This window comes from Chiloscyllium plagiosum, unplaced genomic scaffold (assembly GCF_037043375.1).
Source record: "Chiloscyllium plagiosum isolate Xiang-an unplaced genomic scaffold, Cpla_swu_hap1 HiC_scaffold_44, whole genome shotgun sequence".
NCBI classification, from domain to species: domain Eukaryota; kingdom Metazoa; phylum Chordata; class Chondrichthyes; order Orectolobiformes; family Hemiscylliidae; genus Chiloscyllium; species Chiloscyllium plagiosum.
This window is the reverse complement of record NW_028270182.1, coordinates 12,015,771-12,043,019: the sequence shown is the minus strand read 5'-3', so window position 1 is coordinate 12,043,019 and position 27,249 is coordinate 12,015,771. Positions and strand designations below refer to the sequence as shown.

At 49.7% G+C, this 27,249-nt stretch overlaps 1 protein-coding gene across 1 annotated transcript in view; it reads right to left on the bottom strand.

Annotated features, from left to right (window-relative positions):
* The window catches only part of LOC122544398 (uncharacterized), a 150,101-nt gene extending 128,264 nt beyond the window's left edge, over positions 1–21,837 (bottom strand). Inside the window, exons 1-6 of the mRNA XM_087983038.1 lie at positions 21,756–21,837; positions 15,338–15,381; positions 12,933–13,094; positions 11,137–11,399; positions 10,299–10,383; positions 4,126–4,278 (exon numbers count right to left, since the gene is read on the bottom strand). Coding sequence (XP_087839164.1) covers positions 4,126–4,278; positions 10,299–10,383; positions 11,137–11,399; positions 12,933–13,094; positions 15,338–15,381; positions 21,756–21,823 — 775 coding nt within the window. The 5' untranslated portion in view covers positions 21,824–21,837. The remainder of the gene's footprint in view (positions 1–4,125; positions 4,279–10,298; positions 10,384–11,136; positions 11,400–12,932; positions 13,095–15,337; positions 15,382–21,755) is intronic.
* Positions 21,838–27,249: the final 5,412 nt, after the last annotated feature.

The window sequence follows — 27,249 nt, the reverse complement described above, 5'->3', positions numbered from 1 at the left end:
AGTGTGTGTGCGTGTGTGTATGTGAGTGAGAGTGTGCGTGTGTGCGTGTGTGCGTGTGTGTGCGTGTGAGAGTGTGTGTGCGCATGTGTGAGAGTGTGTGTGTGAGTGTGTGCATGTGTGTGTGTACGTGTGTATGTGCGTGCATGTGTGTGTGAATGAGAGTGTGTGTGTGAGTGAGTGAGAGTGTGCGCGTGTCTGTGTGTGTGCATGTGTGTGAGTGAGAGTGTGTGTGTGCGTGTGTGAGAGTGAGTGTGTGTGTGAGTGAGAGTGTGTGCGTGTGTGTGTGAGTGAGTGTGTATGTGTGTATGGGGGGGGTGTGTGTGTGTGAGTGAGAGTGTGTGCGTGTCTGTGTGTGTGCATGTGTGTGAGTGAGAGTGTGTGTGTGTGAGTGTATGTGTATGTGCGTGTGTGTGTGTGAGTGAGAGTGTGTGTGCGTGTGTGTGTGAGTGTGTGTATGTGCACGTGTGTGTGTGAGTGAGAGTGTGTGTGCGTGTGAGAGAGTGTGTGTGTGCGTGTATGTGTGTGAGAGTGTGTGTGTGAGTGTGTGTGTGAGAGAGTGTGTGTAGGTGTGTGTCTGCATGCATGTGTGTGCGTGTGTGTGCGTGTGTGTGAGCGAGAGAGTGTGTGTGTGCGTGTGTGAGTGAGAGTGTGTGTGTGCGTGCGTGTGTGTGAGTGAGAGTGTGTGTGAGTGAGAGCGTGTGCATGTGTGTGTATCTGTGAGTGAGAGTGTGTGCGTGCAAGTGTGTGCGTGAGTGTGTGTGTGCGTGTGTGTGTATGCGCGTGTGTGTGAGTGAGAGTGTGTGCGTGTATGTGTGAATGAGAGTGCGTGCGTGCAAGTGTGTGTGTGAGTGAGTGTGTGTGCGAGTGAGATTGTGTGCGCGTGTGGGTGTGAATGAGAGTTTGTGCGTGTGTATGTGTGAGTCAGAGTGTGTATGTGTGAGTCAGAGTGTGTATGTGTGAGTGTGTATGTGTGTGAGTGAGTGTGTGTATGCGTGTGTACGTGTGCGTGTGTGTAAATGAGAGTGTGTGCGTGTGTATGTGAGTGAGAGTGTGTGCGTGTGTATGTGTGAATGAGAGTGTGTGCGCGTGTGTGTGTGAGTGAGAGTGTGTGTGTGCGTGTGTGTGTGAATGAGAGTGTGTGTGTGCGTGTGTGTGTGAATAAGAGTGTGTGCTTGTGTGTGAGAGTGACAATGTGTACGTGTGTGTGTGTGTGTGTGTGTGAATGAGTGTGTGCGCGTGTGTGTGAGAGAGTGTGTGTGTGAGAGTCTGCATGTGTACGTGTGTGAGTGAGAGTATGTGTGTGTATGCGTATGAGTGAGTGTGTGTGTGAATGAGAGTGTGTGCGTGTGTGTGAATAAGAGTGTGTGCGTGTGTGTGAATGAGAGTGTGTATGTGTGTGTGTGTATGAATGATACATGTTTGTGTGTTAGTTTGTGTGCTTTAAAGCATGTGTATGTGAATGTGTATTCGAATGTTTGTGTGGGTGAATTTGTCTTGGTTATATGATTTAAAAACAAATCACTCCTGGGATGTGTTCAGCGCTGGCTGGGAGAGTTGAGAGTCAACTGCATTGCTGTAAGTCTGGAATCGCATGGAGCCCAGACCAGGTAAGATGGTAGCTTCCTTCCCTAAAAAGTATTAGCAACCCAGAGGTATTTTTTCAGTAATTGACAATGGATTATCATTAGACTCTTAATTGCAGATTCTTTGAGGAATTCAAAATTACACCATCTGCCCCAGTAGGATTTGAATTCAAGTCCCCAGATCATTAGCCAAGTTTCTGGATTAATAGTCGAGTTATGATACCACGGGGCCACGAGTGTGCATGTGTGAGAATGGAGATGACATTGTACCTGAGCACGGTGTATCTGTGTGAACGTGTGTGAGAGTGGATATGGAGTTGTATCTGAGCACGGTGTATCTGTGTGAACGTGTGTGAGAGTGGATATGGAGTTGTATCTGAGCACGGTGTATCTGTGTGAATGTGTGTGAGTGTGGAAATGACATTGTACCTGAGCACGGTGTATCTGTGTGAACGTGTGTGAGTGTGAATATGGAGTTGTATCTGAGCACGGTGTATCTGTGTGAACGTGTGTGAGTGTGGATATGGAGTTGTATCTGAGCACAGTGTATCTGTGTGAATGTGTGTGAGTGTGGAGATGACATTGTACCTGAGCACGGTGCATCTGTGTGAACGTGTGTGAGAGTGGATATGGAGTTGTATCTGAGCACGGTGTATCTGTGTGAACATGTGTGAGTGTGGATATGGAGTTGTATCTGAGCACGGTGTATCTGCGTGAACGTGTGTGAGAGTGGATATGGAGTTGTATCTGAGCACGGTGTATCTGCGTGAACGTGTGTGAGAGTGGATATGGAGTTGTATCTGAGCACGGTGTATCTGTGTGAACGTGTGTGAGAGTGGATATGGAGTTGTATCTGAGCACGGTGTATCTGTGTGAACGTGTGTGAGAGTGGATATGGAGTTGACTCTGAGCACGGTGTATCTGCGTGAACGTGTGTGAGAGTGGATATGGAGTTGTATCTGAGCACGGTGTATCTGTGTGAACATGTGTGAGTGTGGATATGGAGTTGTATCTGAGCACGGTGTATCTGTGTGAACGTGTGTGAGAGTGGATATGGAGTTGTATCTGAGCACGGTGTATCTGTGTGAACGTGTGTGAGAGTGGATATGGAATTGTATCTGAGCACGGTGTATCTGTGTGAACGTGGGTGAGAGTGGAGAAGACATTGTATCTGAGCACGGAGTATCTGTGTGAACGTGTGTGAGTGTGGATATGGAGTTGTATCTGAGCACGGTGTATCTGTGTGAACGTGTGTGAGAGTGGATATGGAGTTGTATCTGAGCACGGTGTATCTGCGTGAACGTGTGTGAGAGTGGATATGGAGTTGTATCTGAGCACGGTGTATCTGCGTGAACGTGTGTGAGAGTGGATATGGAGTTGTATCTGAGCACGGTGTATCTGAGTGAACGTGTGTGAGTGTGGATATGGAGTTGTATCTGAGCACGGTGTATCTGCGTGAACGTGTGTGAGTGTGGATATGGAGTTGTATCTGAGCACGGTGTATCTGCGTGAACGTGTGTGAGAGTGGATATGGAGTTGTATCTGAGCACGGTGTATCTGCGTGAACGTGTGTGAGTGTGGATATGGAGTTGTATCTGAGCACGGTGTATCTGTGTGAACGTGTGTGAGAGTGGATATGGAGTTGTATCTGAGCACGGTGTATCTGTGTGAACGTGTGTGAGTGTGGATATGGAGTTGTATCTGAGCACGGTGTATCTGTGTGAACGTGTGTGAGTGTGGATATGGAGTTGTATCTGAGCACGGTGTATCTGTGTGAACGTGTGTGAGAGTGGATATGGAGTTGTATCTGAGCACGGTGTATCTGTGTGAACGTGTGTGAGAGTGGATATGGAGTTGTATCTGAGCACGGTGTATCTGTGTGAACGTGTGTGAGAGTGGATATGGAGTTGTATCTGAGCACGGTGTATCTGTGTGAACGTGTGTGAGAGTGGATATGGAGTTGTATCTGAGCACGGTGTATCTGTGTGAACGTGTGTGAGTGTGGATATGGAGTTGTATCTGAGCACGGTGTATCTGTGTGAACGTGTGTGAGTGTGGATATGGAGTTGTATCTGAGCACGGTGTATCTGTGTGAACGTGTGTGAGAGTGGATATGGAGTTGTATCTGAGCACGGTGTATCTGCGTGAACGTGTATGAGAGTGGATATGGAGTTGTATCTGAGCACGGTGTATCTGTGTGAACGTGTGTGAGTGTGGATATGGAGTTGTATCTGAGCACGGTGTATCTGCGTGAACGTGTGTGAGAGTGGATATGGAGTTGTATCTGAGCACGGTGTATCTGTGTGAACGTGTGTGAGAGTGGATATGGAGTTGTATCTGAGCACGGTGTATCTGCGTGAACGTGTGTGAGTGTGGAGAAGAATGTGAACATGAGTTTTTGTGAATGAGTGTCAGTCTGCGAATGTGTGAGATTGTATGTGAATGTTTGTGATCATGCTTGTGTCTATCAAATGAGTTTTCTAAAGTTGATTTGTGCTGCAGTAATTCTGTGAGTATGATTTTAAAAACACTGTTTCCTTACAGCCAGGCTTGGAGAAGTCATCATCAGGGCCTGAGTGATCTGTGGGTGTGTTGCCTGTCCACTGTTGCCAGCCAAAATCATCTTCATCACCCACATAAGTCTCTGTCGTCCAACCACACAGGTCCTCATCAAAATCGCAACTTCTGATACAAGCTGTGCAGAGCAGGATGAGAAATGTCATGAATTAGTGCCAGGAATAAACGAATGACTAGACTAAGATTTGGGCTAATCAAAGACGGTAGAGGAAGGTTGTGTGTGGTGTCTGAGGACCTAGGGGATGCGCTTAATGAATACTTTTTGTCAGTATTCACATTGGCAAAGGGCAATGCTAGTGAGGATACGGAGATACTGGCTACATGATTAGATGGGATTGAGGTTGACGAAGAGGAGGTTTTAGCTATTTTGGAAGATCTGAAAATAGATAAGACCCCAGGGCTGGATGGGATTTATCCTCGGATTCTCTGGGAAGCCAGGGAGAAGATTTCAGAGCCTTTGGCTTCGATCTTTATGTCATTATTGTCGACAGGAGTAATGCCAGAAGACTGGAGGACTGCAAGTGTTGTTCCCTTGTTTAAGAAGGAGAGTCAGGACAACCCTGGGAATTATAGGCCAGTGAGCCTTACTTCAGTTCTGGGTAAGGTGTTGGGAAAGGTTATAAGAGATAGGACTTGTAATCATCGAGAATGGAATAAGTTGATTAGGGATAGTCAACACAGTTTTGTGAAGGGTTGAGTTCCGTATTGAGTTCTTTACAGAAGGTGACAAAACAGGTGGATGAAGGTAAAGTGGTTGATGTGGTGTATATGGACTTCAGTAAGGTGTTTGATAAGGTTCCCCACGGTAGGCTGTTGCACAAAATACAGAGTTTCAGAATTGAAGGTGATTTAGCGGTTTGGATCAGACATTGGCTAGCTGAAAGAAGACAGAGGGTGGTAGTTGATGGGTAATGTTCATCTTGGAGCTCAGTTACCAGTGGTGTGCCGCAAGGATCTGTTTTGGGGCTACTGTTGTTTGTCATTTTTATAAATGATCTGGAGGTGGTCATTGAAGGATGGGTTAATAAATATGTAGATGACATTAAGATAGGCAGAGTTGTGGATAGTGCGAAGGATGTTGTGAGTTACAGAGGGACATAGATACAGAGCTGGGCTGAGAAGTGGCAAATGGAGTTTAATGCGGAAAAGTGTGAGGTAGTTCACTTCAGAAGAAGTAACAGGAATACTGAATACTGGGCTAATGGTAAAATGCTTGGCAGAGAGATCTTGGTGTCCAGGTGCATAAATCCCTGAAAGTTGCCAGCCAGTTTGAGAGTGTTCCTCAGAAGGCATATGGTCTGTTGGCGTTTATTGGTAGGGAGATTGAGTTTTGGAGCCACAAAGTCATGCTTCAGCTGTACAAGACACTGGTGCGGCTGTACCTGGAGTATTGCGTACAGTTCTGGTCACCACATTATAGGAAGGATGCGGAAGCTTTGGAAAGGGTTCAGAGGAGATTGACTGGGATGTTGCCTGGTATGGAGGGAAGGTCTTACAAGGAAAGACTGAAGGAACTAAGGCTGTTTTCGTTGGAGAGAAGTAGGTTGAGAGGTGACTTAATCAAGACGTATAAGATAATCAGAGTGTTCGACAGGGTGGACTGTGAGAGCCTTTTTCCTCGGATGGTGAAGGCTAACATGAGGGGACACAGCTTTAAATTGAGGGGTGATAGATTCAGGACAGATATCAAGGGTAGTTTCTTTACTCAGAGAGTAGTAGGGGGGGTGGAACGGCATGCCTGCAACAGTAGTAGACTCGCCGACATTAAGGGTATTTAAATGGGCATTGGATAGACATATGGATAATAATGGAATGGTGTAGGTGAGATGGGCATCAGATTAATATCACAGGTTGGCACAACATCGAGGGCCGAAGGGCCTGTACTGCGCTGTAACATTCTATGTTCTACGTCTGTAATTTAACCAGAATTAATAACGCCTCTCGGACTGTCTCTCTCGAACGTGAATGAGTGCAATGAGCAACTAAGAAGAAAAATCTTTGGGACCATTAAAAGAAGCGTTGATTTATCTTACTTTTCGGAGGGTTGCTGTCGACTTGTTGGGCCGAATGGCCTGTTTCCACACTGTAGGGGATCTAATCTAATCAAATCAAAATTGTGATCTGTCGGTGATGGGGATTTGTGTGACAATCCACAGGACACGACATGCCAACAGGCCCCTCCTCCAGTGCCCACACCAGACCACAAAGGGTGGTTAGTTCCATATGGCAGGAGGCTTTATGGGATCTTGCCATGCATGGAATGAGATAGAATCCCGACAGCGCAAAAGCAGGCCATTTGGCCCATCAAGTCCACAACAGCTCCGCAACGAGGAGCCTGCCCCCCTTCCCCCCCCCCCCCCCACTCACCCCCCATATCTGTAATCCTGCATTTCCCATGGCGAACCTGTCTAAACTGCACATCCCTGGGCACTATGGGGCAATGTAGCACAGCAATCCACCCTGACCTGCACATCCCTGGACACTATGGGGCAATGTAGCACAGCAATCCACCCTAAACTGCACATCCCTGGGCACTATGGGTAATTTAGCATGGCCAATCCACCCTAACCTGCCCCTCCCTGGGCACTATGGGACAATCTAGCACGGCCAATCCACCCTAACCTGCACATCCCTGGGCACTATGGGTAATTTAGCATGGCCAATCCACCCTAACCTGCTCATCCCTGGACACTATGGGTAATTTAGCATGGCCAATCCACCCTAACCTGCCCCTCCCTGGGCACTATGGGACAATCTAGCACGGCCAATCCACCCTAACCTGCACATCCCTGGGCACTATGGGTAATTTAGCATGGCCAATCCACCCTAACCTGCTCATCCCTGGACACTATGGGTAATTTAGCACGGCCAATCCACCCTAACCTGCACACCCCTGGGCACTATGGGTAATTTAGCATGGCCAATCCACCCTAACCTGCTCATCCCTGGACACTATGGGACAATGTAGCACGGCCAATCCTCCCTAACCTGCCCCTCCCTGGGCACTATGGGTAATTTAGCACGGCCAATCCACCCTAACCTGCACATCCCTGGACTGTGGGAAGCAACCAGAGCACCTGGAGGAAACCCACGCAGACATGGTCAGAAAGTACAAACTGCACATGCACAGTTGCCCGAGGTTGGAGTCAAATCTGGGTCCCTGGCGCCCTGAGGCAGCAGTGCTAACCAATGAGCTATCGAGCCTACTGGACGTTCGAAATCCTTGCTGTCTGTTGATGTACCAGCCACCAGTGACTTGTGGTGATTGGTCTACCATCAGTCTTCCTTTGTATTCTTTTAGAACAAGAGAATTAACCAAATTAAAGCAAAATATGAACTGACGGCCTCTGAGTGGGGTTCTAATAAAAATCAAACGGGTCAGATTGCAATGAAAATATCGTTTCAAGGATTAATGTTGCAAGCCAGGCCATATGGTGCCCAGGTCATAGAGAAAATGCTCCTCTCTACTCACTTAAAAGAAAAAAACTTATGAAAATTAAACTGCCCCTAATGGGGCCCTGGAACAAAGGTATCACCAAATGCACGATAGCATCTCATAAGAGACTACAGGGAAACTTTACTAAAAACTAAAGTGACATTCTCTGGAGTGCTAATGTACCCCAGTCCCTGTGGTGCCCATCAGTCTTGAGTAACCTCTGCTGTGCCAATGCTGCTCTCCCTGCTGAGTCTCGGGTCCATCTGATTAGCAGTAATAACAGGATTAATCACTGCTGGGTCTCCCTTCGGAAGAGGCACTTGTCTTAACAACCCGATATAGTTTATTCCATTGCACCAACAATGTACAAATGACGTTAACTAGTTAGGTATAATTTCAAAGACTAACCAGGGCCTGAGGTGACATAGAACATAGACCCCCCCCACAGTGTGGAGGCAGGCCATTCAGCCCTTTGTGTCCGTATCACCCGTCTGAAGAGTATCCCACCTCAATCCATCCCCTTACCCTATCCCTGTATTTCGCATGGCCAATCCACCCTAACCTGCACATCCCTGGGCACTATGGGTAATTTAGCACGGCCAATCCACCCTAACCTGCACATCCCTGGGCACTATGGGTAATTTAGCACGGCCAATCCCCCCTAACCTGCACATCCCTGGGCACTATGGGTAATTTAGCATGGCCAATCCACCCTAACCTGCACATCCCTGAACACTATGGGGTAATTTAGCACGGCCAACCCACCCTAACCTGCACATCCCTGGACACTATGGGTAATTTAGCACGGCCAACCCACCCTAACCTACACATCCCTGGACACTATGGGTAATTTAGCACGGCCAACCCACCCTAACCTGCACATCCCTGAGCACCATGGGTAATTTAGCACGGCCAATCCACCCTAACCTGCACATCCCTGGGCACTATGGGTAATTTAGCACGGCCAATCCACCCTAACCTGCACATCCCTGGGCACCATGGGTAATTTAGCATGGCCAATCCACCCGAACCTGCACATCCCTGGGCACTGTGGGTAATTTAGCATGGCCAATCCACCCTAACCTGCACATCCCTGGGCACTATGGGTAATTTAGCATGGCCAATCCACCCTAACCTGCACATCCCTGGGCTGTGGGGGAAAACCGGAGCACCCGGAGGAAACCCACACAGACAGACGCCTGAGCCTGGAATCGAACCCAGGTCCCTGGTGCTGTGAGGCAGCAGTGCTAACCACTGAGCTACCGTGCTACTCCAAAAGTGATCCATCTGTCTCCATTTGCCTTACCTGGTCCTCCTCCGAGGAGTGTGGGACAATATTAGGTTTTTGGAGTTCAATACATTCACCAATATTATCCCTTTTCGAACCATTATCTCGGACAACAAGCCTCAAACTGGAATTCCGGTCCCTAAATTTCTGGAGCCTTCTGTCTTCAGGGAATATTGGTGTCGCAGTTTTGCCCGGGACATTCGTGAACCGGATGGGCCTTTACAACGGTGGATAATGGTTGCCATTTCCACCATGGCAGACTCTGGATTTATTAATTGAATTGAAACTCCATTGAACTGTCCGGGGGTGAGATTTGAAACCCCCTGCCTCTGCACAGTACTAAGCTGATCACTGGCCCAGTGACATTGTCATGGCCTCGGGTATGAATATATTAACATTGAAGTAAGGCACGCTCCAACATTTATCAGTTAGTTGACTGGAATTTTATGAAGGACTGCCTATTAACCCTCCCAAGTTAGCAGATACAGGGGGGGGGGGCTGTAAAATGGAATGGAATGGTGTTTGACATGGGGTGTGCCCAGTGCTTACCTCCACCATTGGTCTTTTACCCGTGGATAGGGAGCTCCATGCCAGCTGGAGATACTGCCGGGCACTGGTGTGCTTGGGAGTGACTTGGGCAGGTTAAGCCTGCGTTCATTAGAGTTTGAGAAAACCCAGAGGCGGTCGTACTGAAGCCTGGAAGCTTCTGAGAGGGTAGATGCTGAGAGGATGTTTCCCCTTGTGGTTGGGGGTCGAACCAGGGGTCTCAGCCAGATTTCCCACTGAAGGTGGAGATGAGAAGGAACCTCTCCTCCCTGGAGGGTTTGGAACTCTCTTCCCCAGATGGGCAGTGGTGGCCAGATCATTGAATATATTCAAGACCAAGCTAGGCCCAATTGACAAGAGCATAAAGGATTATGGGAGATGGAAAAGGAAAGTCGGGTTGTGGACACAATGATTTTATCGAATGGGATTGAGGGCCCGAATGGTCTGCGCTTGCTTATTTATCTGACATTGTAATGTTGATAGATATGCTTGGGAGTCCTAACAAATGTATTAAACTGAAAAATACCGCCTCCCTGATCCTTAAAAAAAGATCCAAGCAGACAGAAGAAGAAACAATGCTATCGTAAGTCAGCAATCTGTTAACTTTGAGATCCCCTCACGGCCTCTAGGCCTCTTGTAGACACGCTTAGGCCAGTTTTAAAATGAAGAAATTATGGTTGATTTTTCACCAGCATATGAGCTGTGATTTCCCCCACCCTCAGAGAATCTGATTGTGTCTTCCGCTAACTTCAATCCAGGTCAGAACTGGGCCCCATTCCTACCAGCTGACCTGTTGGAAACCACCCCCCCTCAGTGTCTCCATTCATCAACACCACCACCTACAGGTTAGGCTTCGGTTTGGACTCACCGAAGCAAGGCCCCATCGTTATGGCAACGTTATCCAGCGCCGTTTGAGCCGAGTCGTTCCCGCCTCGGGTCGCCTCAAAAATAACCTGTTGGAAAAGGAGACAGAGTCACGCTGAACGATGTCGGCAGGCTGGGGGAGGGGCACACAATTGACCAGGCACTCGGAGTCCTAATGGAGGAGGATGTACACCTGCATTTTTGAAAGGGCACACTGTGCCTCAAGGGTAAAGATCAACCTTACTGATCGGGGTGGGGGGGGGGCATTGGCGTGACATCCATCGCCCCTTATCAAAACCGCTTGCTGTCCCCTTCTGCCTGACTCCATTTTGGAGATGGCTTTGACAATTAGATGTCAACCATGATTTCAATCACCCTCGATTGTTACGGAACTAACTTCCACAAGAAGCTTCATGCTTTATGGGCTAGAACCAGGACAGGCAACCTTAAAAACTGTCTGAAATAAAACTTGTGTGTTTCAACAAAGCCACCCAAATCTCTCTTTCCTTCTCTCTCAGGTTAGTGTGAAAGATTGAATGGTGCTATTCAAGTGAGGGGGGGCCTTCGCCAACAAAATCTCCCCCTCCCGTAAAGTCAATCACCTGGTTACTGTGACCTTGCAGCGTGTGGGATCTTGCTGTGCCCAAATGGCTGCCACACTTCCTTCCATCACTGCACTGCAGGGCGAAGGGGAATACGCTGAGGCGCTATCTGAATTCAGTTGGTGCCCAGGGTGGTAAATTGGGTCACAGCGGGATGGGTGTAAGGAATGAACCAAGGGGAAGGGGAGCCCCCCCCACCCCCCACCCCCGATAACCCCGAGGATTGATATAGCGCCTCACCCGGACGGTGCCGCTGGTCTGCCCCGGGATGGTGACTGACCCCGACAGCCAGGCGTGGCTCTGGGATACGTTGCGACTCCACAGCTGCATGTCGCCTGGGTCTTGAGCGAGTAGGACTCTGAGGGTCTGTCCATTATCAAACCCTCCATACATGTAGTAAGAGAACTCGACACACACATCGCCAGTGACATTCACAGTCGGACTTTCCAGACGGATGAACTGTTTGGGATGATATTTGACAGTATCCAGGTAGATGTAGTAACCTGGTTCAAAGACAAGGAAATAATAATTACTTATTCAATCAGACTTTCGAGATAAGACTTTATTAAAAAGGTGGGACTTGCTGTTCCATCTCCCCTTGGCTTGAGCACACATGGAGCTCTGTGACCGAATAGACACAGCACGACAGCAGGCCATTCAGCCCAACAGGTTTCATGCTAGTCTTTATCCACCTCTTCCCATCGATCACCGCCCCCTCCAATTTACCGCTCAACGGCCAAAACTTTCGAGCCCCAAGATCGGATCAGCTTCGGAAGCATTTGGGAATTCCTGATCCACACCATTCCCGTGGATCCCTGCTAACTCATACTGCCCCCAGTTCTCGCCTTCATAATAAGAAAATGATGTAGAGAGCTAGGGGAGGTGGAGTGGAATGATAGATAGAGTAAGGGACCGAGAGCTTAGAACTATCATAGAAAGGACTGGGTTGCGTTCTCCAGCACAGGCTGAGAGGAGATGATGTCTTTATAAAATAATTTGGTCGTATGGATGTAGAGAAGGTGTTTGCACCTGTCAGGAGATGTTGAATCACTGAATCCCTACTTCACGGAAGCAGGCCATTCGGACCATCAAGTCCATACTGACCCTCCCACCCAGATCCACCCCCCCCATCCAACCATAACTCTCCATTTCTTATGGCTAATCCACTTAGCCTACACATCTCTAAACGCTGTGGCCTGACCTGCACATCTTTGGAGGAGAGCGGAGGAAACCCACGGGGAGAATGTGCAAGCTCCACGCAGACAGACGCCCCCGAGACTGGAATCGAACCCGGGGCCCTGGCGCCGTGAGGCAGCAATGCAGGTACATATGTCAATCAGTCATCAGTACTCACACGGTGTCAAGACTCTGAGAAAGGGAGGGTGGAAGAGCTACCTACATTAACATGTGAAGAAATGGGAGGAGCCCGCCAGTGGTCATTCTGAGAGAAGGCAAAGCCAGAGCAGAAAGAGGTTCAGAATGGGGGAGGGGGGCAGTACAGTCAGAGAGGGGAGCCTCAAGACTACGGATGCGTCTCAAACCAGGGCAGTCCAATACAGCCATCCGTATAAGAAGGTCACCAACAAATCCAAATGAGACTTCACGAGATATCTCTCCTGCTAGAGAGTGGGGAGAATGAGCTAAGGTTGGATTCCCTACAGTGTGGAAATAGGCCCTTCGGCCCAACCAGTTCACACCGACCCTCCGAACAGTGACCCACCCAGACCCATTTCCCTCTGACTTATCCACCTAACACTATGGGACAATTTAGCACGGCCAATTCACCCTAACCTGCACATCTTTGGATTGTGGGAGGAAACCGGAGCACCCAGAGGAATCCCACGCAGACACAGGGGAGAATGTGCAAACTCCACACAGACAGCGCTCCTTCAGCCCTGCAGTTCTGACTGAGCGTCTCCATCACGAGATCGCAACATATTGGGTTTCACGGGAGCCTCCCATTCCCGGCCCTCGGCTGAAGGCTAGGAATGACTTGCCCATTCCAGCTCGCTGCCCCAACTTGGGTGCCTCCCTACCTGTCCTGTTGGCCCCGTCCCAAGGTGCAGGATGGTCCTCCGATGGCTTGGTTAATACCGAACCTTTCGAGCGGTCCCAGTCTCCATCGTCGCTGCCTACCGGTTGGACCCAGTCGCAGTAGGGTTTGGCGTCATCGTTGAAATCACAGCGTGTGATGTAATCTGCAAACAGGAAGGGCACTCACTTCAACCAAGTAACCTGGGCCCCAGGAGGGAACTGTAACCAAGGAGGTGGAACCCGCACAGAGGTAATCCCTTGGCCAAATCCTGGACAGACGATAAACACGCACGCCGTTGGAACATCAGAAACGCAGCAGCAAGCTCCCACTAAAATGGGGATGGGGGAATGGCAGTTCCAGCTACAAAAAACTGAACTTGCAGGAAAAGCTCAGCATCTGTGGAGAGACAGCAGAGTTAACATTTCGGGTCAGGTGACCCTAACATTGAGGAAGGGGCCACTCGACTTGAAGCGTTAACTCTGATTTCTTGCCTCAGAGCTTTGTTTCCAGCAATTTCTGTGTTTTGTTTGTGATTTACAGCATCTGCGGTTCGTTTGGGTTTTTTTTTTGTCTTGACAGTTTTCGCTGTCGGTTGAGGTTTAGGAATTAGGCACTTTACACACTACGGAGAACTCACCCCACCCCACCACCCTCACAACGTCTCTTCTCCCAACAGGAGCCGTGGGGACGTTTGTAAGAGGGAGCGGTAACAACTTATCACCTCATCCGGAAAGACGGAATCTCTGACACGTCAGCTCTTCCTCAAGGCCGGGAGTGTGGGACTCAACTACACACTAAAATCCTGGGACAGGGCATGAACCCACAACCTTCTGGCTCGATAGCGAAAGAGATGGAAATTGTGGTGTGACTGAATAGATGGGGTGGGACTGTTCATCGGATGCGATTGGGTTAGAAAGTGTTCCTGATGAAGGGCTTTTGCCCGAAATGTCGATTGACCTGTTCAGCGGATGCTGGCTGACTTTTTTAGATTAGGTTCCCTACAGTGTGGAAACAGGCCCTTCGGCCCAACGCGTTCCACACCGACGAGTAACCCGCCCAGACCCGTTTCCCCTCTGACTAATACACCTAACACTATGGGCAAATTTAGCATGGCCAATTCACCTTAACCTGCACATCTTTGGACTGTGGGAGGAAACCGGAGCACCCAGACGAAACCCACGCAGACATGGGGAGAATGTGTAAACTCCACACAGACAGTCGCCTGAGGCTGGAATCGAACCCGGGTCCCTGGTGCTGTGAGGCAGCAGTGCTAACCAGTGAGCCACCGTGCCGCCCCTTGCTTTTCCAACACGACTTTAATCTTGACTCTAATCTCCAGCATCTGCAGCACCCACTTTCACCTTCGAAAGAGTCAGGTTGGAATGCTAGTGTTACAAATGCTTTGTCGGTTGAATGTGTGTACACTAAATAATTTCTAAGTAACCCGTGCAAACGTATGATGATGCATTGCTCGTGAGGATGGGATGTGAATCCCGGTCTCTTGACTCGGCGTGTGCATGTGCTAATGCTCTCGCTGTGATTAAGAGCAGTAATCAATTGGGGAAAAGCAAGGTCATGTCAGTAAGAGTCCCTCTGTACCCGGGAGAGTGGAAGGTAAAAGGTAGTTTTCACTTTATCCTAAAGAGGATAGATCAGCTTTACTGCACTCCTCTAATTGAAATTTGGAGTCATTTCCAGGTTAGCACGGGGCCCACTGAAGGGAATGGCCAGCCATTTTTGTCTGAGTAAAAATTGAGGAAACTGGGGACGCTGTAAATCAGAAAGAGAAATTGCTGGAAAAGCTCAGCAGGTCTGGCAGCATCCGGGGAGAGAAATCAGAGTTAACGTTTCGGCTTGAGTGACCCTTCCTCAGAACTGAGGACAGAACAGTTCCGAGGAAGGGTCACTCAACCCCAAAACATTAACTCTGATTTCTCTCCCCGGATGCTGCCAGACCTGCTGAGCTTTTCCAGCAATTTCCGTTTTTTGCGTCCGTTTTGTCTGTCATTTTCCATAGATTTGTCCCTTTCCCCCACTTGGCAACGGGAACGCCGCGCTAGTTTAAAGTAAGCGAGAGTGGGCACTGCTGGAGATTAGAGTCGAGAGTGTGGTGCTGGAAAAGCACAGCAGGTCGGGCAGTATCCGAGGAGCAGGAGAATCGACGTTTCAGGCAATACCTCATCCTCATTCCAGCACCACTCTAATCTTGACTCCTTGCTAGTTTGGTAACCCATTACAAACCCAGTGAGTACAAGTTGGCTATTCTCAATGAAATCTAGTCATTGAGGATGTTAAGGCTTGAACTGTCTCCCAGTCCTCAGGCAGGAGACATCTCAGTTCTCTATGCCAATGCTGCCTGACTGTCGGTCATGTCTTCCCCACCCGGCCTCCCTGCCCCCACCGTACCTTTAACAGGGCCATCTCCATGGCAATCCTGGGGAGAAGACGTTCTGCAAGGGAAGAGAAGGAAAAGATCAGGGTTATTCCTGAACGCTGGGGCAGTCAAGTAAAATCTCCATGGCAACGGGCCTGTCCCTGGTGTGCTCACCCAACAACATCGGTTTGGGATGGGGGAGGGGGGGGGCGCAAGGAGAAGCAACAGTGGTGGAATGCCACTCGACCCATAACCCAATGGGCCTGGCCAATGCTGTGGGATCATGGGTTCAAATCTTGTCACAGTCGCTGGCGAAATTAATAAATCTGGAACCGAGGTCTAGCTTTGGTGACGGGGAGCTTGACAATGGTGGCTGATTGTTGTCTGAGAGTGAGAAAAAAAAAATCCCTAACTGGTTCACATGCCTCCTTTAAGGAGGGGAACCTTTCACCCTTACTTGGTCTGGCCTACACGTGACTCCAGACCCACACCAACATGGCTGACTCTCAGCCGCCGCAGAGCAAACGGAGTCATACAGCACGGAAACAGACCCTTCGGTCCAACTCTCAACGCCGACCAGGTATCCTAAATAAATCTGGTTCCATTGGCCCATATCCCTCTGAACCCCTTCCTATTCATATACCCATGCAGATGCCTTTGAAATGTTGTCATTGTACCAGCCTCCACCACATCCTCCAGTTTTAGACTCCCCTAATCCTGGGGAAAAAGACCATGGCTATTCACCCTATCCGTGCCCCTCTCATGATTTTACAAGCCTCACCCCTCAGCCTCCGACGCTCCAGGGGGAAACAGCCCCAGCCTATTCAGCCTCTCCCTGCAGCTCAAACCCTCAAACCCCGGCTGCCGTTCCTGTGAAATGGTTGAGTAAATCACTCAGTACAGGGGGATAATTGTTCACCTTGTCAGTGAAGGCCACATCCTACAGAAGCAATAAGATTAAAAAACAGGCATCCCACACTTGACAAGACACTTAAGATGTCAAGTCATAAGGAATTGAAGCGGGCCATTTGGCCTCTTGGACCTCTTCTACCGTGTGATAAGGTCATTTCTGACCTGACTGAACACTTGGCTCCATGTTCCTGTCATCCACCACCCCTCCCCCCACATCCTTCCCCAGGTACACCCAGCCTCTCCAGGGCGGCACGGTGACACAGTGGTTAGCACTGCTGCCTCACAGCGCCAGGGACCCGGGTTCAATTCCCGCCTCAGGCGACTGTCTGTGTGGCGTTTGCGCATTCTCCCCGTGTCTGCGTGGGCTTCCTCCGGGTGCTCCGGTTTCCTGCCACAGTCCAAAGATGTGCAGGTCAGGGTGAATTGGCCGTGCTAAATTGCCCGTAGTGTTAGGTGTAGGAGAATGGGTCTGGGTGGGCTGCTCTCCAGAGGGCCGGTGAGGGCTTGTTGGGCCGAAGAGCCTGTTTCCACACTGTAAGCAATCTAATCTAATAACTCCTGACTGTCTTGTCAATCAGAAACCCCTCTAACTCAGCCTTGACTGCATTCAATGATCCAACTTCCACTGAGGAAAAAATTCCAAAGAGGCTTCATTAAGTGGCCTGTGCAGGATATTGGCTCGGCCACTTTTTGGAATACTGCGTTCAGTTCCGCTCTCCCTGCTACAGGAAGGATGTTGCGAAACTTGAAAGGGTTCAGAAACGATTTACAAGGATGTTGCCAGGGTTGGAGGATTTGAGCTACAGGGAGAGGCCGAACAGGATGGGGCTGTTTTCCCTGGAGCGTCGGAGGCTGAGGGGTGACCTTATAGAGGTTTGTAAAATCACGACGGACAGGGTTAAAAATCACACAACACCAGGTTATGGTCTAACAGGTTTATTTGGAAGCACTAGCTTTCGGAGCGCTGCTCCTTCACCAGGGGGTTGTGGAGTATACAGGGCAGCGTTCTGAAAGCTAGTGCTGCCAAATAAACCTGTTGGACTATAACCTGGTGTTGTGTGATAGTTAACTTTGTACACCCCAGTCCAACACCGGCACCTCCAAATCATGATGGGCAGAGATAGGGTGAACAGACAAGGTCTTTTTCCCCAGGGTTGGGGAGTCCAAAACTAGAGGGCACAGGTTTAAGATGAGAGAGGTAAGATATAAAAGAGACCTAAGGGGTAGCTTTTTCACACAGAGGGTGGTGTGTGTATGGAATGAGCTGCCAGAGGATGTGGTGGAGGCTGGTACAATTGCAACATTTAAGAGGCATTTGGATGGGTGTATGAATAGGAAGGGTTTGGAGGGATAAGGGCTGGGTGCTGGCAAGTGGGACTAGATTGGGTTGGGATATCTGGTCGGCATGGACGGGTTGGGCCGAAGGGTCTGTTTCCGTGCTGTACGCCATATTCATTTGAGCAAGAATTTCCCCAATTTACAGCAGAGATTTCACATTGATGAGGATTGTAAAACTCTCTTTATGTTTCGCATCAGATATGGGCACCGCTAGCAAGGCCCAAGGTCCCTGGCCCCCCCTTGACCTGAGAGGGCAGTTCGGAGTCAACCACTTTGCTGTGGGTCTGGAGTCACATGTAGGCTAGACACTGATCCGTTTCCCTTCCCTCAAGGTCTTTCGCGAATCTGTGGGGTGTTTTTGCAACCATCAATAAAAGGTGTCCCAGTCTGGGACTGGCTTTATATTGCACATTTTATTAACGGAATTCTGCCAGCCGCTACGGGATTTAAAACTGCCCCTCCCGGAATATTCTCAGATTGCCATTCTGGGGGTTAAAGGGGGAGTGATGAGCTGGTGGTATTTTCACTATTTACAGTATTAATCCAGAAACTCAGCTAATTTTTTTTAATAGAATCCCTATAATGTGGAAACAGGCCAGTTGGCTCAACAAGTCCACATCGACTCTCTGAAGAGTCTCTCACCCAAACCCATTCCCCTACCCTATATTTACCCTGACTAATGCACCTAACCTACACATCCCTGAACACTGTATGGGTAATTTCCCATGGCCGATCCACCCTAACCTGCACATCTTTGGACTGTGGGAGGAAACCGGAGCACTCGGAGGAAACCCACGCAGACACGGGGAGAATGTGCAAACTCCACACAGACAGTCACCCGAGGCTGGAATCGAACCGGGGACCCTGGTGCTGTGAGGCAGCAGTGCTAACCACTGAGCCACCGTGCTGCCAATGTTCTGGGGACCTGGGTTTGAATCTCGCCGTGGGTGGAATTTGAATTAAATAAAAATAATCTGAAGTTAAGAGTCTCGTGACCACCATTGCCAAATACCGGGAAAACCTATTATCCGTGAGGGAAGGAAATCTGCCATCCTTACCTGGTCTGGCCAACATGTGACTCCAGACCCACAGCAATGTGGTTAACTCTTAACTATCCTCTGGGCAATTAGGGATGGGCAACAAATTCTGCCTAGTCAGAGAAGTTGTGACATCCATGAGTGAATTACAAAAAGTCACTGTCCCAGTCCAAAGGAAGCAAGTGGGACAGATGCTAAGAGGAAGCTAAATAAAGGAAGATAGGGTGAGGTAAAATGGGGGAAGAGTAAATGCCAACATTGATCTGTCAGGCTGAATGGCCTGTTTCTGTACTGTACTATCAAACATTTTGAATACAAGCAATCAGACTGTCCCGAGATTAATGTGTCTGTGTGATCTGCCAACTGACCATAGCGGTTCCCACTCACACTGTTCACCATTTTCTGATTAAGTAGATACAGAGATAGTGCACACACAGATACACACACAGACACATTCTCTTTCTCTCTCTCTCACACACAGGCACACACACACACTCACTCTCTCTCACACATACACTCACTCTCTCTCTCACACAGACACACACTCACTCTCTCACACTCACTCTCTCACACACACTCACATACTTGCTCTCTCACACACACACATACTTGCTCTCTCACACACACACATACTTGCTCTCTCTCACATACACGCTCACTCTCTCACACACACTCACTCTCTCACACACACTCTCTCTCACACACACACCCTCTCTCTCACACACACTCTCTCACACACTCTCATATACACACTCACTCTCTCACACAGACACATGTACTCTCATACACACACTCTCACATGCACACTTACTCTCTCACACACACTCTCACACACACACTCTCACACACACACAAACACACACACTCTCTCTCTCACACACACTCATTCTCACACAAACACACACTCTCTCACATACTCTCTCTCTCACACACACTATCACACGCACTCTCAAATACACATTTACTCTCTCACACACACTCTCTCACACACACACTCTCTCTCACACACACGCTCATTCTCACACACAAACACACACTCTCTCACATACACACTCACTCTCACACACACACTCACTCTCTCTCACACACACACACTCACTCTCACACACACTCTCTCTCTCACACACACTCTCTCTCTCTCACACACACTCATACACTGTTTCACATGCGCGCACACACACACACTTTCACACACACACACTCACAGACACACACACACTCATAGACACATGCATAGAGACACACCCACACCCACACACACACACCCACACACACCCACACCCACACACCCACACACACACACCCACACACACAGACACACACACACCCACACCCACACACCCACACCCACACACACACACCCACACACACCCACACCCACACACCCACACACACACACCCACACACACACACCCACCCACACCCACACCCACACACACACACCCACCCACACACACACCCACACCCACACACACACCCACACACACAGACACACACACACAGATATACAGACACCAAGGTTGTGTAATTACATTTTTATCTCCATCAGCCCCACTGTCACTGACTGAAACTCTGAAACTCTCCCACCTGTCCCACACACAGACTGACTGCCAGCTACCTACTGGGAACAGCAAGCAAACATTCCCAGTTCCAGGGTCAGCAGAGCTCCCTTGGAAGAGCAGCTCCAGTTCAAGAGCAGATGAAAGTAATCCTTCAGTGTGGTGCTGAGGCTGGGAGATCGCTGTGTGCAGGACAGCCGCTGCACTTGCCAACATAGCAAGAGCCTCTTCCAAGCAATTAGTGGGATGACAGTGCCCAGCCACATTTGGAAGTGACTGAATTATATAAATGGGTCTATATCTGGCTGGGAACAGAGTGCAGTGGTAATGCTGAGTGAGACTATGATTCAGAAGAAACACGTTATTCAAACTGTACACTTTGAATCACTCTCAGTAATGGTAGCTTTTAAATCTCAGTGACAACGGGGGCAAAGCTCGCATGACATTTCCTCTTGCTTGCTTGCTTTTAAGTGATGAGACTACAACACAGAAATGTGCCGGCCAGTTGAGGAAGGAGACGGGGAAACGTTTCTACTCTCAGAGGGTCGTTAGTTTTTAGGTTTCTTTTCCCTAGAAAGTAAGTGGAGGTTGGGTGCTTGTAAAGCTTATTTAAATGAATTTTTGATCGATAAGAGAGAGATTTCCTTTTCTCTCAGAGGGTCATGTGATCACAGAGACCTGTGGAGATGGAGATCATCGGATACTTTGGACGGAGATGGGTTCTCGGCTAAAAAAGGGGTCACAGAAACAAGCAGTTGAAACCACAGTTTACTCAGCCATGAGTTTATCGAATGCCAGAGGGGCCGAGTGGCCTCCTCCTGCTTTTAATTCTTTACTGTGACTGAGTCAAAACCCAGGAGAGCACTGCGAAGGTTCCTCATCCCCACCTTCTCAATGTTATAAGATTAGATTCCCTACAGTGTGGAAACAGGCCCTTCGGCCCAACCAGTCCACACTGATCCTCCGAAGAGTAACCCACCCAGACCCATTTCCTTCTGACTAATGTATCTAATACTATGGGGCAATTTAACATGGCTAATTCACCTTTGGATTGTGAGAGGAAACCCACGCAGACACGGGGAGAATGTGTAAACTCCACACAGACAGTCGCCCGAGGCTGGAATCGAACCTGGGACCCTGGTGCTGTGAGGCAGCAGTGCTAACCACTGAGCCGCTGTGCCGCCAGGCTTGCTAGCTATGGCTTACCTCCTCGGAAATTTTATTTTAACAAGTCATCAGTGAAGGGGGGGGGGGGGGATAACTCGACAAGAAGTTGCTGGTAAAGCTCAGCAGGCCCTGGCAGCATCTGTGGGGAGAGGTCAGAGTTGACGTTTCGGACACGGTGAGCCTTCCTTGGAATGTGAACAGCCGGGGTATCCCAGTGAGGCCTCCCTCGCCCTTGGAGCTCACAAGCTGGTGATGGTGTGGGCCAGTGAGGTGATGGCAACTCCGCCTGACATAACCGTGAACAAATTGGGGAAACGCCAGCCCAGTCCGGGCAGAGAGGGACGACATCCAACTCAAATCTCGACCAGAAGAGTGAGGGACGAGTCAACAACAAGACCACCCTCCCCCCTGCCAATGAGTTGATTCTGGATACTCACCTCACATGCCCGACACTCAACGCGAGAAAAGCCAAAGTCTTCAAAAATTGGAACTTGGAGCGGCCCATTTGCAGCACCCACAGTCTCGGGGCGTGACAAAATAGCAGCACCCGAGGGTCACTGGCAGCTTTAAAGGCGCTTAATCACCAAAGGTGTGGCCTTACCAATCTTTAATTGCATCTTGGTATGGTTTTATTGCACACATTAACCTCCAGGAGGATTAAATCACAGCCCAGCACTAACCCGAGCCGATAACGGGGCGTCCAAAGGTCTCTGTCAAACTCAGTTTCCGTCTTGGCACTAGCCCAGTCTTCACATGTTCAACCCAACCCCATTGTTCTCGTCCTGACCCTTTGAAACATCCATCCAAGTCGTCCCTCTTGTCACCCACACCTCTCCTATATCTCCAGAGCTTTGCAATTTCCCTGTCCAGCCCTACCCCAGCTATCGCTGTGACTCCCGGTATGAAAGTTCCTTTTGCCTTTGCTGTATGACATTCACGCGATGTGGGCATCACTGGCTAGTCCTGCATTAATTAGCCCGTCCCTAATCGCCCACAGTGCAGTGAAGAGTCCCCGATATTGCTGTGGATCTGGAGTCACACATAGTTTAGATCAGAGCGGCGCTGGAAAAGCGCAGCAGGTCAGGCAGCATCCGAGGAGCAGGAAAATCGACGTTTCGGGCAGAAGTCCTTCATCAGGACTGGGTCACACATAGGTCAGACTGTGTAAGGACAGCAGATTTCCTTTCTCTCAATGGCATTACTGATCTGGGTGCATTTTTTAAAAAATAAATCTGACAATTAGACTCTTAATTCCAGATTTATTTTTTAACTGAGTTCAAATTCCACCATTTACCCCAGTGGGATTCCAACTCAGATATCCCAGAACACTACCTGGGTCTGTAGAGTTAATCGTTTCACGATGAAACCCCCATTGCCTCCCATCTGCTTCTTTTAGATCAGAATAGATTCCCTACAGTGTGGAAACAGGCCCTTCGGCCTAACTAGTCCTCACCGACCCTCCAAAGAGTAACCCACCCAGACCCATTTCCCTGCGACTACTGCACCTAACACTACGGGCAATTTAGTGTGGCCAATTCACCCTAACCTGCACATCTTTGGAGTGTGGGAGGAAACCGGAGCCCCCAGAGGAAATGAGAGCCAATGAGATTGTCTTAATGCCATCCATCTTGGCTTTGCGTCACTTAATGTCCTTGGCTTTTTATCAGATTTTGAATCGATTAATTAAACAAGTCGTCGCTATGTTTAGTGGTAGAGAGGTTCCATGTCTCTGCAGTGTTTTACACGAGAAAGGTGTGGATCTCTACAGGAAAAGGCCCTTCTGCCCATTGCTTGCATGCCAGTCAAAAACAGTCACCTCACTATTCTTACCCCATTTCCCAGCAGTTGGCCCATACCCTTGTATGTCTTCAAGGACTATAACATCAGATCTGACACCAAGCTCATGGTATACAGGACTATGGTGGTTCCCACCCTCCTGGATGGCTCTGAGATACGGACTGTCGACAGCGGGCTCCTCAAAGTGCTGGAGCGGTCCCACCAATCCTGACTGAGCTACATCCTGCAAATCCGCTGGGAAGATAGAGTCACCAACACCAGTATCCTCGACCAAGCCAATATCCCCAATATCGAGGCACTGACCCCCCTCCTCCCTGCCTCGACTGACTACGATGGGGGGCTGGGCACGTCGTCCATGTGACCCACACGAGAGTCCCCGACCAGGAGTCCTCCGAAACGGCAGGCCAGCCCCAAGCGGACAGAGGATGCCCCTCAAGGGCCTCAATGGGGAAGTGCAGCGTTCCCACACACTCTTCCCCAGGAATCTCTGGCCCGAGACCATCCAAATGGGAGGAAGGTGTGGAGCACCTCGAGACTTGCCGTCGGGGAAAAGGAGGAAGGGGCACGCTGCCACACCAACACCCCACCCACCCCCTCCATGACCACAACCTGCCCCTGCCGTAGCGGTATCAGTGTGTACAGCCACCTACACAACTTGCGCTGAGGGTGGAAGTGAATCCCCCTCATCTACGATGGGCCGCTGATGATGATGACGACGATGATGATGATGTATGTCTTAGCATCACAACTAAACACTTGATAAATGTTCTGAAGACTTCTGCGCCTACCCTCCTCACAGACAGCGAGTTCCACTTTCACACTCCTCTGGGAGAAATCGATTGTCTCCACATCTCCTGGAAGCCTCCTGCACCTTCCCTTAAATCTATTCCCCCCGCTCTCCCCCCCCCCTGTAATTCCCCAAAGAGATAAGGTTCTTCCTGCCTGTGCCCCTCAACTTGATCCATCTCAACCAGCTCCCCTCTCAATCCCCTCTACTCAAAGGAAAACATTCCCAGTCTGTCCAATCTCTCTTCAACACTGAATCTCTCCAGCCCCAGGGCAACATCCTGGTAAATTCCTCCAGCCCCAGGACAACATCCTGGTAAATCCCTCCAGCCCCAGGGCAACATCCTGGTAAATCCCTCCAGCCCCAGGGCAACATCCTGGTAAATCTCTCCAGCCCCAGGACAACATCCTGGTAAATCCCTCCAGCCCTTGGGTAATATCCTGGTAAATCCCTCCAGCCCCAGGGCAACATCCTGGTAAATCCCTCCAGCCCCAGCGCAACATCCTGGTAAATCCCGCCAGCCCCAGGGCAACATCCTGGTAAATCCCTCCAGCCCCAGGGCAATATCCTGGTAAATCCCTCCAGCCCCAGGACAACATCCTGGTAAATCCCTCCAGCCCCAGGGCAATATCCTGGTAAATCCCTCCAGCCCCAGGACAACATCCTGGTAAATCCCTCCAACCCCAGGGCAACATCCTGGTAAATCCCTCCAGCCCCAGGGCAACATCCTGGTAAATCCCTCCAGCCCCAGGGCAACATCCTGGTAAATCCCTTCACCCCCAGGACAACATCCTGGTAAATCCCGCCAGCCCCAGGACAACATCCTGGTAAATCCCTCCAGCCCCAGGGCAATATCCTGGTAAATCCCTCCAGCCCCAGGACAACATCCTGGTAAATCCCTCCAACCCCAGGGCAACATCCTGGTAACTCTCTCCATCCCCAGGGCAACATCCTGGTAAATCTCTCCAGCCCCAGGGCAACATCCTGGTAAATCCCGCCAGCCCCAGGGCAACATCCTGGTAAATCCCTCCAGCCCCAGGGCAATATCCTGGTAAATCCCTCCAGCCCCAGGACAACATCCTGGTAAATCCCTCCAGCCCCAGGGCAACATCCTGGTAAATCCCTCCAGCCCCAGGGCAACATCCTGGTAAATCCCTCCAGCCCCAGGGCAACATCCTGGTAAATCTTCTCTGTAACCTGTCCAGTGCTATCACCTGCTTCCTAGAATGGGGATTGACAGGGTTTCGTTATCTTCGATGGCTAGTTTGCAATGCACAATGATGCCAATGGAGTGCTTTCAGTTTCTGCTCAGTGACGTAACTGTGAAGGATTCTCCTTCTCAACCTGTCCCCTCACCTGAGGCGTGGTCACCGTCAGGTTAAACCACCACCAGTTGGTGGTGAGACCAGTTCCATGATCTGCTTGGACTATGGGGAGTTTATCTTTACTTTACGATGTGAAATTTGAGAACTGCAAGCAATACTTTAGCTGTGGCCTAACCAACATTTTATACAATTCCACCATAAGCTCTTAAACTCTATCCCTTGGTTAATAAAGCTAAGTAAGCCCTATGCCTTATTAACATGTTATATTCTGATACCTTTTTGGGGTGGCATGGTGGCTCAGTGGTTAGCACTGCTGCCTCACTGCGCCAGGGACCCGGGTTCAATTCCAGCCTCGGGCGACTGACTGTGTGGAGTTTGCACATTCTCCCCGTGTCTGTGTGGGTTTCCTCCGGGTGCTCCGGTTTCCTCCCACAGTCCAAAGACGTGCAGGTCAGGTGAATCGGCCATGCTAAATTGCCCACAGGTTAGGTGCGTTAGTCAGGGGGAAAAAGGGTCTGGTTGAGTTACTCTTCGGAGGGTTGGTGTGGACTTGTTGGGCCGAAGGGCCTGTTTCCACACTGTAGGGAATCTAATCTAATCTAACCTGTACTGGTGGACTTGCACACTGATCCTCAGTGTTTGCCAGGGTCCTACTGTCCATCATGTATTCCCTTGCCTTGTTTATAGAATCCCTACAGTGTGGAAACAGGCCCTTCGGCCCAACACGTGAACACCGACCCTCCGAAGCGTATCCTACCCAAACCCATTCCCCTCCCCTATTACTCTGCATTATTCCTTAATAATTCACCTAGCCCAAACATCCCTGAGCACTATGGGAAAATTTCCCATGGCCAATCCATCATAATGTGCACATCTTTGGACTGTGGGAGGAAACCCACGCAGACACGGGGGGGGAGAATGTGCAAACTCCACACAGACAGTCGCCTGAGGTTGGGATCGAACCCGGGTCCCTGGAGCGGTGAGGCAGCAGTGCTCACCACTGAGCCAGCGTGCCACCCAAAATGCATCGCCTCACACTCATGTGGATTGAATTCCTAAAGGGATTCTGATATCAGCTTCTCGCTTGGCAAGGCTTTTCACTTAAGATTGTGTTCCATTGACCTAGCCACCTTCACCAGCCTCTCTATCTACACAGGCAGGCAAGGCTAACGATCACACTTTAAGCAACGAGAGGTCTCCCAACAATATTAACATTAGGTTACATTGCTGTACCAGTAAGGCTGAGGCCTGGTCCAATGCTCTGGAGATATGGGTTCAAATCCAATCAAAGCAACTGGGTCACTTAAATGAAATTGATTAATACAACTGCAATTAAAGGAATTAGTATCTGTAATGAACCAGATAGTTGAAAAGCCCCATCCAGTTTACTAACGCCCTTCAGGGAAGCAAATCTGCCAACCTTACAGGGGCTTTGGCCTACACTTGGCTCTCAGCTCACAGCGAGCCACACATTGACCCTGAATTCCGCTCTCAGACGGCTGAGTGAGTCAGTCAGTTCAAGAGCGGTTAGTGATAGGTAATAAATACCAGCCTCGACCAGCCAGCTTGGGAATGAATGACACAAACTAGCGTGGGCCTCAGCTGGGATTGCGTCACCCTTTACCCAGAGGGCGGGGTGGGTTGTGGAGAGATCATGCTATCTTGAAGGAGTGCGTCTGCCCAGATAACTGCTCAGCTTGGAGCAGAGACGGCTGATGGGAAATTTGATTGCGGTTCCTGTGGGGCCTGAACAGAATGGTGGGGAAGGGATCCCTTTAACTCAGCAGAGAGTCAAAGATTAGGGGCACAGATTTTTAACGAGCACCCGAGCGACAAATCTTCTCACAAACATTGAGCAGAACCACAACAGATTTTTAAAACTCAGGCCTGTGATGAATTGCAACTTGTTTACTCAGAGTGTTGTAGACCTGCTCACGGAGGGCTGCAGGAGCTCAGTCTTTGAGTGTGTTTTGGGTAAGATTGAGAGATTTCTGGTTACCAGGAGCACACAGGGTAATGGGG